This window comes from Macrotis lagotis, chromosome 1 (assembly GCF_037893015.1).
Source record: "Macrotis lagotis isolate mMagLag1 chromosome 1, bilby.v1.9.chrom.fasta, whole genome shotgun sequence".
Lineage (NCBI taxonomy): Eukaryota > Metazoa > Chordata > Mammalia > Peramelemorphia > Peramelidae > Macrotis > Macrotis lagotis.
This window is the reverse complement of record NC_133658.1, coordinates 183,697,902-183,712,153: the sequence shown is the minus strand read 5'-3', so window position 1 is coordinate 183,712,153 and position 14,252 is coordinate 183,697,902. Positions and strand designations below refer to the sequence as shown.

General features: G+C 33.0%; 1 protein-coding gene across 1 annotated transcript in view; it reads left to right on the top strand.

The window, feature by feature from the left end:
• Positions 1-14,252, top strand: part of PLCB1 (phospholipase C beta 1) — a 964,239-nt gene that overhangs the window by 576,258 nt on the left and 373,729 nt on the right. The window contains exons 8-9 of the mRNA XM_074209479.1: positions 2,934-3,034; positions 4,602-4,768. Of these exons, the coding sequence (XP_074065580.1) occupies positions 2,934-3,034; positions 4,602-4,768 (268 nt within the window). The remainder of the gene's footprint in view (positions 1-2,933; positions 3,035-4,601; positions 4,769-14,252) is intronic.

Below are 14,252 nucleotides of genomic sequence, written 5' to 3'. Positions count from 1 at the left end.
TTCAAACATTTTAGTACCTAGACTGTCACTTTTCCTTTCATACCAATCTTGATATTAGAAGACTCTAATATACATGTTGATTTTTCCTTCAAACATTCTGACTTTCCAGTTCCTCAGAGGCCTTACCTCCCATAATTTACACATTAATTTGAATTTAATTACAAACAAGGATGGTTGTACCTTTGATCTCACTCATAAATGTTCCACTTCTATGATCAAGAATTTTGAAATTACTTTGACTAATGGTAACTTTTTTTTTCTCATTTTTTTTAGCCTTTTTGCAAGGCAATGGGGTTAAGTGGCTTGCCCAAGGCCACACAGCTAGGTAATTATTAAATGTCTGAGGTCAAATTTGAACTCAGGTACTCCTGACTCCAGGGCCAGTGCTCTTTCCACTGTGCCACCTAGCTGCCCCTAGTGGTAACTTATCAGTCCATTTTCCCCTTTGTCTTATTCCTTCTAACTTATCATATCACTTGCTATATACCTTCAGTCCCACTAGCCCTAATTACTCTACCCAATCAATTCTCTTTTCTATTATTTCTATTCAAAATCCCATCCCCCATTTCATGCTTTCACACTCATCCCTTTCCAAATATCAACTCCAAGTATCAATCTACTTAATTATTCCCACTGTCATTCTTCTTCTGATGAATAATTCTGGAGAAAGTTAAATAATCAAAATAAGTCCATTACAGATTTCTGCTATCTAATTTTATCCAGATAGCTTGTGGGTGCATTGGATAGAGTTCTGGGCCTGGAATCAGGAAGATTTATCTTCCTGAGTTCATATCTGGCCTCAGATACCTACTAGCTGTGTCATTTTGGACAAATCATTTAATTATCTTAAGTTCCTCATTTGTAAAAATGAACTGGAGAAGAAAATGGAAAATCATGCCAGGGTCTTTGCCAAGAAAATCCCAAATGGGGTCACAAAGAGTTGAACACAACTGAAATAACAATAACTACACTCTTAACTAGTCTTCTTTGCATCAAGGCAGGCCTTTACCTCCTCCATAATTAATTCTTTATCACACTTCATACTGAGCCTGTCTCAACCTTCTTTTTTTTCTCCTCAAGCATATTTGTTACTGAGCTATCATTTTAGTCATGTCCAACTTTTCATGACCTCATTTGGGGTTTTCCTGGCAAAGATACTGGAGTAGTTTACCATTTCCTTCTCCAATTCATTTTACAGATGAAGAAAATGAGGCAAACAAACTTAAGTGATAGCCCAGGGTCATATGGTTAGCGTCTGAGGTCATGTTTGAACTCCGGTCTTCATCCCTCCAGGCTTGGCATTCTATCCACTGTGCTACCTTGTAACCTCCTATACAACAACCCTTATATCTTAATAGGAAAATAGAAGTAAATTTTAATGATCTTTCTTCTCTGATCTACATATCAAAGTTCCCTTATATCACTTCTCTTTCTATCCGCTTTTCTCCTTGTCTATGATGAAAAAGTAACAATGTGACAGCTTCTTTACATGTATTCTTGATCTCATCCTCTTTCACTTCTTTCAGATTATTGCCCTCCCACCCTACATCATTAGTATCATTATCATCTCTTGTCTTTGTCTCTTCTGTCTCTTAGTCTATGTTTCTGTTTCTTTCTATGTCTTTCTTTAATCTCTTCCAACCTATTAACTTAATCTCTGCTACCTTCAAACAAGCTCAGTTCTCCTCCGTCATTTAAAACCCCTCACTTGATTGACAAAAGGGTAAATAAGGAATAAGTTTTGGCCATAAAAGAAAGTCTTGCTAGATACACAATCTTTTAAGCAAGATTGTTCTGGAAAAATCATTGAATAAATTGAATAAATAAAATCATTCAGCCATGCCCACAGAAGAAGAAAGTTGGGAAATTATATCATCTATTGTAAAGCAATTTCTGAACCAATTAGCTAAATGATTGAGAAATTGACATTGATAAATGAGGATTTTATAATCCAATCAGATGAAAAAATTTAATCAGTATAAGGAGGAAGAGGCTTTAGTTATTTTTGTCATTTTATACATAATGAAATAGACCAGCAAGGTGATCTTGGGTGTCTCAAGTACAACTTCTACATATCCTTGGATTAAATTCTTGGTTTCATGATTTCAAAATTAGTCCTGTTACTTTAAATTTAAGGGACTTTAGTATATGTCTCTTCTTTATGGTTTCTTATGTAGTTGACCACCATCCTTCAGACCTTTCTATCACAAAAAAGATAATAATAAAATGTTTTCATATTCCCTTTGATATCATTTGGAGAAAAATTGACTTCTGAATATCTCAATTATTCTGCAAATATCTATTGAATTTCTCACTGAAGATACTGAACCATGTATTCTGTTTTCACTTTCCAGGCAATGTATTAAGAATTACTATCTGATGAAATTTTAGGTATTTCTGAAATAATGCTTATCTAAAAACTGATAAGAATATAAGAAGTTCTGTCTTCTCATTTATAATGACTTGAAAATGAAAATAATCATAACACATGTACCTGAAACAGGAAAGGTTATGGAAAAAATGCCCTTCCAATTAACAAAGGTTTGAATGCCTGCTTCCGGTTTACATGGCAACACAGAAAAACAGTAAAATAAATTATGAAAACTATTTCCTACATTAGCTATTTATTTCCTAAACTATCAAAGTCAGGAATACTTAATGATAAAGTATTTTTTATTTATAAAACTTAATTGACAATTGATCACTCAACACCTGTTATGAGTCTGCTAAATTTTAAATACAATGAAATTTGAGTATGTTTTCATATTGCTATTGTTATGTTTACTGTACCTTAATTCTTTGAACATGTTTTTTTCTAGTAATAGCAACATTCATGAAAGTCTTACTACCTGTAATGTACAGGATACAATGAATGTTTAAAATCTTTAAAAAGAATTCTTGTTTTGATTTGTTTTTATCTTTTTATTTTTCAGAATGATTCAATACCTCAAGAAGACTTCACTCCAGAAGTATACAGAGTTTTCTTAAACAACCTTTGCCCTCGACCTGAAATTGACAATATCTTTTCTGAATTGTAAGAGATTCTTTTAAATTTGCTTTTTTGTTCTCTCACTTAATAATGCTAGCTTGGGTTTCTGAGTTTAGGAAAATCACATAGCTATGAGAATATATTAGTGTATCTTAATTGAGCACATACTGTTGTACCATTGGAATATTCAAAAGTTAAAAATGGGCAGGTTTGCTACCTGCCATTCATTTGTAGGAATAAATGTATTCTGATGTAACTTCTTATGGTTTAACATCATGAAGAGAAAAGGGATATGATACAGGAGAAAGAATGGTGAACTAGCTCACAAATGGACACTGGTTTCATCTGAGTCATCAGGCATCAATATAGCCAAGTATCAACATGAATTTTCTCATCTGTAAAATGATAAACCACATAATTTTAAGACTACATGTAGCTATTAAGTTCTGTGCATATATATATATATATAGTAGGAGATGAAAATTGACTCTGCACTTAATGAAAACTTTCCTGTAAACTGGGGCTCCTTGGAGAACATTCCATGACTAGAATTTCCATTTTCCAACTGTCTTGTATATAATTGGTTGTTCCACACAGATACAATCTTTCTCTTCCTAGTTCTAGTTCCCTGTCTAAAGAAAGTTCCATATATAGGCATCAGAACCCTTCCTTGACCCTTACTTTAAGTTCTAGATCATTTTTCAAAGAGCAGCAACTTTATCTTCGTGAAACTGTGAACAAATAAAAATTGTTAGTGTCTGTTAAGATCATGGACATTCTCTATCCACATATTTACTATAAAGAGCAAAATATATAGAAAATCAGTTTTATATTTTATTTGGTGTTAAAGTCTACCTAATATATTAATTGCAAAGAACAGAAAGGATCTTCACAAAGGGAAGGTATTTGGTATTTATGATTTTATTACATACTCTAAATACCTGACTATTTTTACTTCTGCAATTTCTTACCATCAAACATTAAATGGATGCCAATAGGGTATACATTAATAGAATTAGACCCTGTGATGTTAAGAGAATTATTTACATCAGATGCAATCTCTGTCCTTAAGGAGATGATGCTCTTCCTATGTAGAAAGTAGAGGGCTTTAGATATGTATTGATATGAGAAGAGGAAAAACATGACAGAATTTGCTCACTTTTTCAGTTGCCATAAATAGATACATACTTATGGAAATAAGCTGGAGTTGAGAAACTGATGATTCAGCCACAATTTTAAATGTACTATGTAAAATATACTATGCTTTTATTTCCTCTTTAAAGGAGTTTTTCCATTTAGATATATGGCAGAATGAACTCCTAAGCATTTTTGCTCTCTTGATAATGATTGGTATTTTTCTTATACATGACAGTTCAGTGATGATTTAGAAGATGTTTACAATTTACATTTGAAGCCAAAACAAAACCTAGTTGGGACAATGAATTGTTTAGATTTTTTCCAAGAGCACTTTGATCATATAAGACTTCGATAAATTTTCTTTGTGAAAAGTGCCTGACACTTAAAGAATTCTTAATAAATTCTTGTTGGATGATTAAATGTGACTTACTGAAAAACAATGTAATTTCTTTTTTTTCCTTTTTCCTGTTTTTAGTGGTGCCAAGAGTAGACCATATCTTACAGTTGATCAAATGATGGAATTTATCAATTTAAAACAACGAGATCCCCGACTCAATGAGATCCTTTATCCACCCTTAAAACAGGAACAAGTGCAAGTGCTGATTGAAAAGTATGAACCTAATAATTCCTTGGCAAAAAAAGGTCAGTGGGACTTGTTTCACACATTTTCCAGTCGCTCATTTGAAACTATGCATAAATTATTTTGCAATCATTTCAAATCCTATATGAGATTAGAGTTCTGTGACTAGTGGATGCATCCAGATTTCTCAAATGTTAGGTCTCACAAACTTATTTCTCTGCTTTCCTTCTAATCTTTGCTATTAGGAATTGCTTATAATGGTTCTGCTATAAAAAAAAAATTGTCATACGTAAAATGCTTAGAAATATTTGCCTGTACTTAGGGAACTTATGAATTGCCCAAAGTCATCTATATTGAATAATAGATAATGAAATGTAGTGACAGATCATAAACCATGGTAATAAAACAATGTTTTTTACTTCTTAACTTTAACTTGTCATTGGGATTTTGTTTTTACTGTGAGTTCTTTTTTACTCTTGAACATCTTAATGATGTTTTTTCTCTGCTTTTATTTTTCCTGTACTCTAACTTTTCTGGGTTAGCCTTGACTTCAGAATCAGTATGAAGTTTCAATTCATATCATAACTCAAAGATTTATATTAAAGCACTGAATCTACAAATAGCAATTCAATACTTATTTTTTACATTTTTCACATCCCCAATTGATGTATTTTCAAATGGTTATACCTTTGAAACCCTTAGCTATTTATAATTTCCTTAAACATTTTAATTGTGATAAAGTTAATTTTGATTCTAGAACAGGAATTTTAACAGCTGCAACAAAAGATTTATATCAGAAAAGTGATCCTTTGCTACCTGGAAATGACTCTGATGCAAGCATTTTAGTTTCCTTTAAAAGTATTGCTATAATAAGATTTTAAAAATATAATTGTAGGAAATCATAACTTACATGTCATAGTACAATGATTGTGTAAAAATCTTAGAAAGCTTCTCTCCTCCTTGAAGTTATATTTAGTTTAATCAGAAGTATGATCAGTAAGAAAATCAGGATTATTAGAAAATAAACATTCTTTAATGCAAAGTTTTATTCTCTAATTGTAATTGAAATATTTCAGAATGGTGCCATTGTCAAAATCACTGTCTAAAAAATAATTTGGGGGCAGCTAGGTGGCACGGTGGATAGAGAACTGGCCTTGGAGTCAGGAGTACCTGAGTTCAAATCTGGCCTCAGACATTTAATAATTACCTAGCTGTGTGGCCTTGGGCAAGACACTTAACTCCATTGCCTTGCAAAAACTTAAAAAAAAAACTAAAAAAAATAGTTTGCTAGACCTTCAAAACAGCATAATTCTGTGATTTTATTGGTATGGACAATCATTCTTCTGTTATAGATTACAGTCCCTTAACCCTTCAAAACAAATAATTATTGAGCTGGTTTTGACCTTCATAACCAAGTTTGAGTTATAAGTATGATTGTGTTTTGATCCTGCTTTCATTTTTCTACTTTCTCAAATTAGAAGTAATGTATGCACAGTCATAGAATTATATAACAATGTTTTCAGTTTGTCCTGAGTATCATAGGTAGGTCGTTTAATCTCTCTGTAACCCTATCCCCAGATCCATAAAATGGGAATAATGTTATTTGCCTCTCAAGTATTGTAGTAAAGATTGAATAAGGTAATAAAACATCAATCTCAACATAAAAATAAGTTATTGTTACAATTATGATTATTATCCTTATTGTTCTTGTTATTTTTATTGTCATTCTACTCAGAAGTGTAGTGCAAAATTTGGAATGTCCCTATCTTTGCACAAAAGGAGGAAATTTACTTATTCAAATATCCTTACACCAAAGCCTTCTCTAATAGCCCATTATGAATTTGAGGAAACTCTGAACTACTGAAACTTATACCAATACAGTACAATCTGTAGTAGATCTGAGTGTGTTGTAACATTAAACAGAATACATCTGGAAGTTAATTAAGTGTTAGATTAACTAGTATAAACAACCTAATTAAATTTGAAAATAATAATCATCAGGATGTATACACCAAGGTGAAGAATTTTTTTCTATTTCTATAGTTCAAACTTTCACTCGATTATTTCCTTCAAATATTGATATTTTTCAAGTTTTAAAAAGCTCACCTTTCTGATCAATTAAATATATAATGTTTATTGTGAGGAGATAGTTGCAAGTTTAGTATTAGTTTTTAAATTATCCGAAGAATAATGCTTTCAACTCATTTATATAGTACCTTTAGAAAATACCTTTACATATATTGCTTCTTTCGAGCCTTATAAAAATACTATGATGACAGTAAGGCAGTTATTCTTAATTATCAGATAATAATAATTCTAATGATAAAATAAAGAAGAATGACAGATATTCTTAGAGTACATGATAAATAGGCTAAAAACTTAAAGAATTTAGTTTTGGAAGGAATAAAATTACCTTAGTTCAAATTCAAAACAAAATAGTAAAGAATGACAGCAGGTATATGCCACTGAATATGCTACAGAAGTGGTTTATCTCTAAAGAGAGCTTACAAGAGCTAAGATTCAAGCATCAAATGAAAAGGCCCACACAAGAAACATCTACATGAATTCCACCAACAATATCTTGACAAATAAAATATCAAACAAATGACTGAGTAATGTAGATTTATTTACAAAAATTGAAGAGATTCTGAAAGCTATTCAGGATCAGGTCATTGGCATTAGAAGTTAGAGAAAGATTATTCACAAAAGTCACAAAAGACATATTGATTGGAAAAGACTTATTCAATAAAGTACTATAATACTACAATAAATACAACAAATACTACAATAAAATTCTATAATATCACTGAAGGTTATAAAAATTTAGAATCTTTGTTGTTGTTAGTTTTAGTTGTGTCTGTGACCCCATTTGAGGTTGTTTTTGTTGGCAAAGACAGTGCAGTCACTTGCCATTTCCTTTTCCAGCTCATTTTATGGGTAAGGAAGCTGAGGATAGTAAAGTTAAGGGACTTGTCTAAGATCACACTGTTTAGAAATAATTGAGGCAAGATTTGATCTCAGGAAGATGAATATTCCTGTCTCCAGGCCTAGAACACTATACATTGTGTCACCTAGCTTTCCCAATTTAATATCTACTAGATAGCTAAAGATTATGTGACTAAAGGGGAAGGAAGCATGCTTTTGTTTTTTAGAACTCTTGTGTTAAGTGGTTTACAAATACTTCATTTGATCCTCATAGCAACCTTGTGAGATAGGGGTTGTTACCATTACAATTTTACAGTTTAGGAAACAGGAAGCCAGAGGTTGATTTGTCTAGGGTCACATAGTCAGTAAATAGCTAAGTAGGATTTGAACTTAGACCTTGCTGTTCACAGTCCTTATAAAGTAAAAATAAGGCCATGATAAAAATGTAAATTTCAAAAATTCTTGTGAGTTCAGCAAATAAACAGTACTGGATCTGAAGAATCATTAAAAGAGAATTTTTTTAAAACTTCTTAGGCATATATTGGCATAAAATTTAGGGACAATATGTATAATTGATTTTATTTAATGAAATAATCTTAATTTCTCCAAAATAAAGAATGTAAAACTTTCAAATATAAAAAAGCAACAACGGATTAAATGCAAAGCATGTAAAAATAAGATGAGGTATCAAGCAGATCTTGGGCAAATCAGTTAAACTATCTCATGACAAGTTTGCTTATCTGCAAAATATTTATAATTACACCCTAAAATTATATATGTGAGTTACCTGAACAAAGTACTACTTTTAATATTGTTTCATTTTGTTATGGAGATGGGCTTAAATGTTTGTTTATATTGACACCAGACTGATTCAGTATTTATGACACTGATGGGGCTGATGGGATGAAATCAAATCAGTTTCCCCCCATCCCTTTTAGTTAGTTCTCTCTTAATGGTTTCCTGTTTCAAGAATCTTTCAGGTGTACACTAAAATATAATTATTCACACTAAAATGTGAAAATGAATACAAGAAAATACAGTCTGTTATGAAAAACATCAAGAACTGACAAATTGCTAATGTAAAATAATGAATCTATAGAAATTAAGATGTGACCTTCAGAAGACCTTTGCAGCTAAAAGGTTTGTTATTGATTCCTCTTCATAATGCTATTAGCTTCTGAAGTCAGAAAAAAACAAGATAACCAAACTCCAACCCCCCCCAAAAAGTTTCTAACTGTTGTTATGAAGAAAAAGTAAATTTTTCCCCATGGGCAAAAAAATACAAAGGATGGAATACCAAAGAGTTTAAGATGGAAAATTTATTGAAGTTTGCTTTTTTCATTCAAAGCTAAAAATCTTTGGAAGAAGATCCTAGATGAACTTATAATATCTGAGCATCCTCATTTTACAAAATGTCCACACACAAGAACTTTAACTTTAGTGAACTTTGAAGTCTTGGCCCCATTGAAAGAATGATTAACTCTAATAAATAGATGGATAAAAGCAAAATTGTTCCAGAATTAAGGAAATTTCTAAATGGAGATGGCGTATACACATTGCTACAAGTTATAAAAAGGTTGACTAATTTAACCAAAAGATGGAGATAAGCATGATTTAAACTTCATTTAAAAACTGATATAATTAAGATTAATTAGAAAAATAAATAAATTGTTGATCAAAATAATACTTAATAGACAATATGATATGTGGTTTCATAATGAAAAATTAAAGAACATGTGTCAAATATTTGTGAACTCAAGGCTGAATTGCTTAAAATGAAATTAAGGAAAGAATCATGTTCAATAATAAAATTTTCTAAAAATATAAATTATTTTCTGTAAGACAAGGTCTCTGATGAAGGTCTTATTTCTGAACTATATAGAGACCTGAGTCAATTTTATCAAACTACAAGTCAGTCCTCAGTTGATAAATGGTCAAAGAATATGAACAAGCTGTTTTCAGATAAAACAAAGCTATCCATAGTGATAGAAAAATACTCTAAATCATAACCAATTGGAGAAATACAAATTAAAACAACTCTTTGATATCATTATAAACTTAGTAGAATGACTAATATGATAGATGCAGAAAATGACAAATATTGAAAGGGATATGTCAAAACAAGAAAACCACCAATGGTTAGTGGAATTGTGAACTAATTCCACCATTCTGAAGAACAACTTGGAACTATGCTCAAAAGACTGTTACCCTTTGATCTTCCAATATCACTAATATGTTTATATCCTAAAAAAATAAAAAATAAAAGGCGGGGATAAACTATTTGCATGAAAATATTCAGAGAACTGTTTTTTGTGGGACAAAGAACTGGAAATTGAGCGGGATGTCCATCAATTGGGGAAATGGCTAAATAAGGTATAGTATATGATTGTAATAGAATAATATTTTGCCATGAGAAATGTTAAGAGGGCAGAGCCAAGATGGTGGAATGGAGGCAGGAATTCCCTATAGCTCTCCCTCAGACCACTTCAAGTGCCTTAAAATTATGACTAACCAGATTCTAGAGTGGCAGAACCCACAGAAAGACTGAGTGAAACAATTTTCTGACTGAAAACAGCTTGGAAGATCTGTAGGTTGAAAAAGGCCACAGTGTAGCCTGGGCCACCCTGCACAGAGTGAACCACCTCCAATCTTCCAATAATGGCCCATGGGGTTCCTGGGTCCCTGGGGGCACTTGGGTCCATGGCAGTGGTGGTGGTGGGGGGTTTCCAGAATTTCAGCTCAGGGATTGCCAAAGACAATTTGGAAGGTCAGTGGAAAAACTTTGATGCACCAGAGTGAGTGCGGAGCCCAGGCAAATCAGGTCTCAGCACAGCCCCATCCTGGGAACCAGAAGCAGGCTCTACAGAGCCACCCAGCAGCTGCTTCCAGAGGGCTTAGTCCACAGATTGTAAAGAGGTGGGGGGAGACTACAGAGGTCTTTATACTATGCGGGGGTTGAACTCTTTTGCTTTGCCCATGTTCAGATACATTTCAAAGTCGGGGGCCCCATACTTTCATGGCAGAGCAGGGATCCTCCTCATAGCTCCAGGGTGTAGGGGAGGGCTTGTGATCATCCACAGACCAGAGCACAGGCCAGGAGAGCAGTCCTCTCACAAGACCACGAAGGAATTGAAGTCCTCGGGGGGAGGGTGTCCCAAAACCCCTCAAAATCTTGGAAAAGTTTGTCAAAATCAGGTCATATGTTGGGGAAATGAGAAAACAGCAGAAGAAAAATAATCTCATCATTGACAATTACTTTGACCCCATGGATGATCAAAATACACACTCAGACGATGATAAAGTCAAAGCTTCTGTATACAGAGCCTCCAAGAAAAAAAGGCTTTGGTCTCAGGTTATGGAAGAGCTCAAAAAAGATTCTGAAAATCAAGTAAGGAAGGGAGAGGGAAAAAATTGGGAAGAGAAATGAGAACAATGCAGGAAAGCCATGAAAACCAAGTCAGTACCTTGGTAAAGGAATTACAGAAAAAATCAGTTTAGGTCAAATGGAAAAAGGAGTCTAAAAAGTAAATGAGGAGAATACCTTAAAAAGCAGAATTGGCCAAATGGAAAAGGAGATTTAAAAAATCTCTCTGAAGAAAATAACTCCTTCAAATGTAGAATGGAAATAAGGAAAGTTGACTTTGTGAGGAATTAAGAAACAATAAAACAAAACCAAAGGGAAGAAAAAACTAGAAGAAAATGCGTAATATTACACTGGAAAAACGACTGACCTAGAAAACAGATCCAATAGAGATAATTTAAAAATTATTGGGCTACCCAGAAGTCAAGACCAGGAAAAGAACTTAGACTTCATTTTAAAAGAAATTCTCCAGGAAGATTGCCCTGATATCCTAGAAGTAGAGGGGTAATATAGAAATTGAGGGATTCCACTGATCACCTGCTGAAATAGATTCCAAAATGAAAACTCCCAGGAATATTATAGTCAATTTCCAAAACACCAAGGTCAAAGAGAAAATATTGCAAGCAGCCAGAAAGGAACAATTCAAATATCATGGAACTACTGTCAGGATTACACAGGATTTAGCACCTTCTAATCTGCTAAGATTCTAAGCTCATAGATCTTAGAATATGATATTCTGGAAGGCAATAGACCTTGATTTACAACCGAGAATCAACTACCCAGCAAAATGGAACATCCTCTTTCAGGGGAAAAGATGGATATTCAATGAAATAGGGGACTTTCAAATTTTTCCTGCTGAAACAACCACAGCTGAACAGAAAGTTTAATCTTCAAGTACAGAACTCAGGCAAAACTTTGAGAAGATGGATGGGAAGGGCAAATGATGAGGCATTTAATGATATTGAACTGTTTGTATTCCTGCTGGGGATCATAATACAGATAACTCATATGAACCTTCTCATTTATTAGGGCAGATAGAAAGATCATCTATTTAGACTAGGCACAGGAGTGAACCTAATATGAAGGTATATGAAGGTATAATATATTATAAAGATAGAGTTAATGGAGAGAAAGGAGTGTACTGGGAGAAAGAGAAAGAACAGGTAGAATGGGCTAAGGTATTTCATGTAAAGAGGTAAGGAAAAAGCTTTTTGCAATGCTGTGGAATAGCAGAAGGTGAGAAGGAACAAGTGAGCCTTCATTCTCATCAGAAGTGGTTTAGAGAGGAAATTACACACACACACACATACACACACACACACACACACACATGCAGACACGCACACATGCACACACAGACTCAATTAGGTATTGCAATCTATCTTCTCCTAGAGGAAAAAAGGTGAGGGAAGGAGGATAGGGGGAATAGAGGAAGGATAGGTGATGGAAGAGAGGGAAGATTGCCAGAGAGGATGGTCAAATACAACACACTTTTGATGAAAGACTGGGTGAAAGGAGAGTAGTGAGAGAGAGAGAGAGAGAGAGAAAGAGAGAGAGAGAGAGAGAGAGAGAGAGAGAGAGAGAGAACAGAATAAATGGGGGTGAAGAGGAATAAAATGGAGGGGAATACAGCTAGCAATAGCAATTATGGAAAAAATATTGAAGCAACTTCTCCAATGGACTTATGATAAAGAATGCAATCCATCTCAGAGTAGATCTGATGGTAACTGAACACAGACTGAAGTACAATTTTTTCCCTATCACTTTATTTTTCTTGAAATTTCTCTGTCTTTGTGGAGGAAGAGAGGATTATATTTACTTTTACAAAAAGAATATTGTAGTAATGTGAAAATAAATAAATAATTTTAAAATCTAAAAAAAACCCCAGAAATGTCAAGCAGGATGATTTCAGAAAAACCTTAAAAATTTATGTGAACTGGTACAGAATGAAGTAAGCAGAACCAAGGGAAAATTGTACATAATAACAGTAATATTATACAATAAATGTGAATGACAACTTTTCTCAGCAATAGAGTGATCCAAAAAAATTCCAAAGGACTCATGATGTAAAATGCTGTCTCCAGAAAAAGAAATAATGATATCTAAATACAGATCAAAACAAAAATTCTGTTTTTCACTTTCTTTTATTTTGTTTGAGTTTCTTCTACAAAATGACTAATATGCAAATGTTTTATATGCTTTCCCAAATGCTGCCTATATCAGATAGACATTATCTGGGCATTATCTCAGGGAGGAGTAAGAGAAGGACAGGAGAGGATGATAGAATTTGGATCTCAAAACTTAAACATAAGAATGTCAAAAAATTGCTTTTCAAAATATTTTAAAAAGTCAGTACATTTAGTTTTCCCTCCCTCTCTGTATCAATTAATTTGTACAACATTGTATCTTACAATATTGGGAGGATCAGGTTAGATAATAAATGCACATTTGTAAGTAATTATATATATATGTGTGTGTGTGTGTGTGTGTGTATGTGTGTGTGTGTATCAAATTTTAAAATGGCATATAAATGTTTGCCATCTTTATTATTAATAGTAGCACCTATCATACCTATTGTATTCTATCTACTCTGGAATTCTCCCAAAGATAGTTTCAGTGAATTGACATCCCAAATCTCTATTTAATTACAAAGAAGCCATTTCTTATTTGTAACACAGTTCACAGAATATTAAATATTAAAGAATAATAGCAGGAGAATATAGAAATATGTTTTGTATGACTTCATATGTATAATGGGTATTGTATTGCTTGCCTTCCTTATGGAGTAGAGACTGGAAAAGAGGAAGATGATTTAGAATAGAAAAAAAATTTAATGAACATTATAAAATAAAAAATGAATAATAGTAAGCTAGTAAGTTATTGTTGTAATGATCATGTTGTCCTTTCCTTCAAATAAATTCTGTTTTTGTCAGTTGTATTAATTCACCAGTTACTTCAGGTGTGTTGTGTCTGTATAGTACAATTTGAAATTACTGTCTTAGTGTCACAGAAACAGTTTAAAGCTTGCCACAGAGAATACTTTCCTCCATGGAGATCAGTTTATTTTTCAAACTTATAAGCACATCCAGTAAATGTCAGTGGGGCAAATAAAAGTTGTTTTACTTTTTTTCTTTCTTTCTTTGACACATAATTTGCACTCTATAGCTTAAAAAAAACAAAAGCAAAGCCAAAAGTCAACACTGATCTCTGTATTTTTTAAATCCCACAACACAGATCTCATAGTTTTGAGATTGATATCT